The sequence below is a fragment of the Mesoplodon bidens genome (assembly GCF_964165515.1).
Source record: "Mesoplodon bidens genome assembly, chromosome: 19".
Classification (NCBI taxonomy): domain Eukaryota; kingdom Metazoa; phylum Chordata; class Mammalia; order Artiodactyla; family Ziphiidae; genus Mesoplodon; species Mesoplodon bidens.
The window spans coordinates 22,146,426-22,151,049 of NC_138179.1; the positions used below are offsets into that span (position 1 = coordinate 22,146,426).

The window sequence follows — 4,624 nt, forward strand, 5'->3', positions numbered from 1 at the left end:
CCGGTTAGCTCAGTTGGTTAGAGCGTGGTGCTAATAACGCCAAGGTCGCGGGTTCGATCCCCGTACGGGCCAGTACTCTCATGTTTTAAAAATGTGTATAATCCCGGAACTTTTCACACCCCAAAGAGAAACGTGTTTAAATTCTTTCCAAGTCGTAGTGTCTTGAGAGGAGAAAAGGTTAAGGAAACTGGATCTCTTTCTGTGATCTCTGTTTCTAAATCTCCTGACCATAAGGGGGGCCTCCTGGAATTTACTATGTGACTGTAAACGGAAGGCTGCCTGGGATTGTAACAGATTGTTTCAGGCCATACATATGGCACTGATCAGCAGAGTGTGAGAAATGGGGTCAAGAAAGGAGCTAGCAAGTGTTTCCAGTCTTTCTCCAGAGCCAAAATGTCCAGTTTGCCCAGGCCCTGCCTGTCCTCTTCAGGAACTGAGAAGACGACCCCTTCCCTTTCTCTCTGGATCACCTTGTTTCTGATTCTGCTTTTACTGGGTCTCTGAGCCCAGATCTGTGTCTTACATTTCCCCTCCGTTCTGCTGTTCAGGAGCAGGAACCATATCCTTCCCCATGTGGCCTGGGACCCCCACCCCACTCGCAGCACCGGCCCAAGAAAACTCCACGGAAAGACTGACCCTCATGCCCATACCTTTGGCTCATCAATCCCTTAACCCCACACAGACACAGTCTCACCCTTAGCAGCAGCAGCACTTTAATTCCACAAAAACTCAGAAAGCCAAAACTGATTAGAACACTCCACAACAGGTGGGCTTCGAACCCAGCAACAATTCTGTCTGAACCCTGAGAGCAGTGAGACCCCTCCCAACTCACCCCCTCTACCATGCAATACATTCCTTCTAGCTCCACCCAGGTTATGGCTGGGGAAGTGGGAGGGCAGGGGGCCAGAGGGCAGAAGCAGGGGGTTATCCATCTGCAAGTGTGCATCCTTGTCTGCATGGTGTGTGGCCAAGGACCCCTCAAGCTCCCACAGCCCCTGGCACCTGAGATGTGACCACTGGAGGTCAGGGTGGCCACAGTGGGGCTGGAGCCTCCCCTGTTATCCTTTCTTGAGAACATATGGCAGTCATGTCTCCCAAGCCCAGACCTAAAGCCCTGGCTTCCCAGAGATGGTGCTCTAACTAGGGAAGAGAGTTGGGAGAACAAGGTAGCTGCAGATGGCCAACTGAATAGAAGCAGAGCATCATCCCCACCCACCAGGAGAGGCTTTAGAACTTCCCCGTGTACACCTGCATAAGGCCCAGCTAGTGGTCGCGGGCCTGCTAAATGTATCTGGAAGAGCCTCCAATATACAGGCCTCCCATCGGCGGGCAGGTGCCACCAGGGCTCCCTGAAGAGTCCTTAGGATCCTGCTGGACCCTGGCGTTGCCAGGCCTCTCCTACCCTCCCGGTCACTTGCACAGGGCCTCCAACACCTCCAGAGTGCGTCGGATATCCCGGACTTGGCGCGCCAGTCCCTGAACTGGCTGCAGAGCCCTCTCCAGCTCCTCACAGCGCGCCAGCAGGGTGTACATGCCCTTGATGCTCATGTCCACAGCTTCGCCTAGGGAGTCCACGGCATCACGGTAGGTCTGGATGCAGCCCACGCTCAGCGCTGTCAGCTCCTGCACCGCACCACCCAGCCCGCGAAGCAGACGGTCCACCCTGCCGCCCAGCTCCCGACTCAGCCTCTCCAGGTCCCGCAGCACGTCGGGGTCGATGGGAGGAATGGCCGGAGTGGGTGGGGGCGCCGAACAGGGCCGCGCAGGGGCAGGGGGCGGGGGTTGAGGGGCGGCGCTCAGGCGGATCTTGAGTTGCAGGTTGTTGGCGACAAAGTGGGTGAGGTCGCCATGGCGGCTCACCGTGCCCTCGAGCTCCAGGGGGCTGGATATAGTGGCGCGCCGCCCGCCGCCCGCGCCAGACTCTGCACCCCCTGAGGACCCGGCGCCGCCGCACGCCCCGCTCAACCCGTCCAGGCTGCGGCTGTCCTGAAGGCGGCTGGAGAAGGAACGGCCAGCCCTGCTGGCTGCCGCCGCCTCGTCGTCATCTTCCTTCTCCTGCTCAACATCCAACCCGCCGCCTCCAGGGCTCCCTCGACGGCAGACGCCCTCGGATGCAGGCCTGTCCTCAGGGTCCTTGCGCCGGGAGGACGCATACGAGTCGTTTTCGGGACCCGGCGCCCCCCGGTTGCTCCCTGCCCCAGAAGGCGTCCCTCCGCGGCCCGGCTCTTCCTCCGGAGCCTCCCATTCCGGCGGGTGGACGAAGCTGCAGCTCGAAGTCTTCGGGGACGCCCTGGGGAGGCGGCTCGCGCCCCCAACGTTCTCGACCTCTTCCTCCTCGGACAACCGGAGGCCTGAGGGCGGATCAGAGGCCGTTCGGCCCGGGCCGCCACCGAAGATCGCGGCTTGCTGTTCCCCCAGAGCTAGAAGGCCTGCTTCGGGCCCAGGCCGCCCCCGGGGCGACTCCATACTGCAGTTGGGGGCAGGAGCCGAGGAATTGGTTCGCCCCGGCTCGGGAGGCGTTGGCGGCGCCTTTAAGGGGCGTTGTAGAGGCGCGCCGATTGGCCTCGGGCTCACAATGGTCAGGGCAGGAAGAACACTCTGATTGGTCCCGGCAACCAGGAAGTCCCAGGAGAGGAGCTGTTATTGAACGACTGAACGCACGTGAGAGCCAGCGGGGTGGAAAGAAGAAGGTGACAGCTGCGTTCGTCGCCCCACCCTTTCAAAAAGTTGAGGGGGCGGATCTTAAAGGTGAAGATCCTGAAATAACTGAGTCCTCCGGGGGCGGGGCTAGGACTCTTTCCGCCCACAATTGTCACGCCCACAATTGCTGCTTAACAAACACTTCTAGTGCGGACCAGAATTGGGGTTCCTAGGAGGTTTTTGGGATGGAAGTAGTATATCCTGCTTGGACCGTCGGGATTCAACCGCAACTATTTGATCAGGAAGGATGAAACCAGAATTCTCAGCAGAGCTTGAATGGTTCGTTCCATCGTCCTCGGCTAACAGACCGAGCAGATGAATTGCCCAGAGCGACTCATAGTGGACAGCGAAGCGGGCCTCAGGGCTTTCCTGTGTGTTTGGCAGTCTGTTCTCTGTCTCCTGTCCCCTCCAGGTCTGAGTCTCTCTCCTCTTGGAGGATGGTGTGTGATTTTGCCACTACGTAAAATATTCAATAAATTAATGGCCCTGAAGGTCAGAGCCCTGGTACCATTCTGATCTCATCTCTTCCTTCTCTTCCCCTCACTGGTCCTGCTGTAGCCGCCCTGGCCTCCTCACAGTTCCTGTGACAAGACAGACATGCTGCCCCCTCAGGGATTTACACTTGCTCTTGCAACTCCCCTCCCGCCCTCCCCTTTTTGTGAGGCTGGGTCTACCAAGAAAAATTTTCACCTTGGATATTCCTCCTTCCCTTCTCTCCTTCAGGTCCTTATTCAAATGTTATCTTTTCAGTGAGGCCTCCCCTTACAGTCTGTTTAAAATGTCAATCACTTTCTCCAGCAATTCCCCATCTTCCTTCCCTACCTCTTCTCCGGAGCACTTATCACCATCTGACATACTATATATTTTGCTTACTTGCTCATGTAAGTGCCATGAAGGTAAGACTTTCTATCGGTTTTGTTCTCATTTGTAGCCCCAGTGCTTATAACAGTACCTAGCGTATAGTAGGTGCTCAATAAATATTTATTAATTAAATGACCCTAAGCCATTAATTTCCCCTTTTTGGCTTGAACTCATTCAAGATGTGTTTCTGTCACTTGCACCCAGAGCCCTGACTAATACAGCATAAGACCAGTGGTCTACTGTAAGCTTCTCCCCCTCTCTTTGGGAATGACACACACACCCTTGTCTTCCTTTTACTCCTCAGCAAGCAGGTGCTCTGTATTCAGCAGGTGACAGAAAACACAAGTTGAATCAACAAAAGCAAACAAACAAAAACAAGAGGAATTTACTGTCGTACAATAATGGTCTTAAGGTGTCAGAGAAGCCTGCATTCAGTGCCCTAAGGCTGTCATGAAGTGCCTGGTTTCTTTCCGAGGGAGTAGCTTTATCCCAAGTGGGCTTCCTCATGGTGGCACTATGTCATTTGTCATTCTTTGGGGATTATAGTTGTCCGCTTGAACTGCTATAACAAAATATCATAAACTGGGTGTCTTAACAGAATCTTTTTTTTTTTTCTCCCAGTTCTGGAGGCTGTAAGTCCAAGGTGACAGCTGATTCTGCTCCTGGTGAGGTCTCTCTTCCTGGCTAGCAGACGGCCACCTTCTTGTCTCCTTATATGATGGAGAGAGAGAGCTAGCTTTCTGGGCTTTTCTTATAAAGACACCAATCCTATCATGAGGACCCCACCCTCATGACCTCATCTAAACTTAATTACCTCCAAAGGCCCCATCTCCAAATACCATCACATTGGGAGTTAGGGCTTCAACTTCAAATATGAATTTTTGGAGACAAAAATATTCAGTCCATAACTGCGATCATTTGTCATTCTCTTGGGCCTCCCAGGATCTGAATCCCAGTGTTTGAGGACTCTCCCACCTCATTAGGCAGAGCCCATCTCCCACTACAAAAGCTGGAATACCAAGCAGTCACTTTCCCAGCTTCGCTAGCACATGGCTCAGGCTCC

The 4,624-nt window shown here is 54.6% G+C and overlaps 1 protein-coding gene across 1 annotated transcript; it reads right to left on the reverse strand.

Moving 5' to 3' along the window:
* Positions 1-696: 696 nt before the first annotated feature.
* BORCS6 (BLOC-1 related complex subunit 6) lies at positions 697-3,142 on the reverse strand. Its single transcript, XM_081219323.1, has one exon. The coding sequence runs from the start codon at positions 2,464-2,466 to the stop codon at positions 1,411-1,413; it is 1,056 nt and encodes a 351-aa protein (XP_081075449.1). The 5' UTR covers positions 2,467-3,142; the 3' UTR covers positions 697-1,410.
* Positions 3,143-4,624: the final 1,482 nt, after the last annotated feature.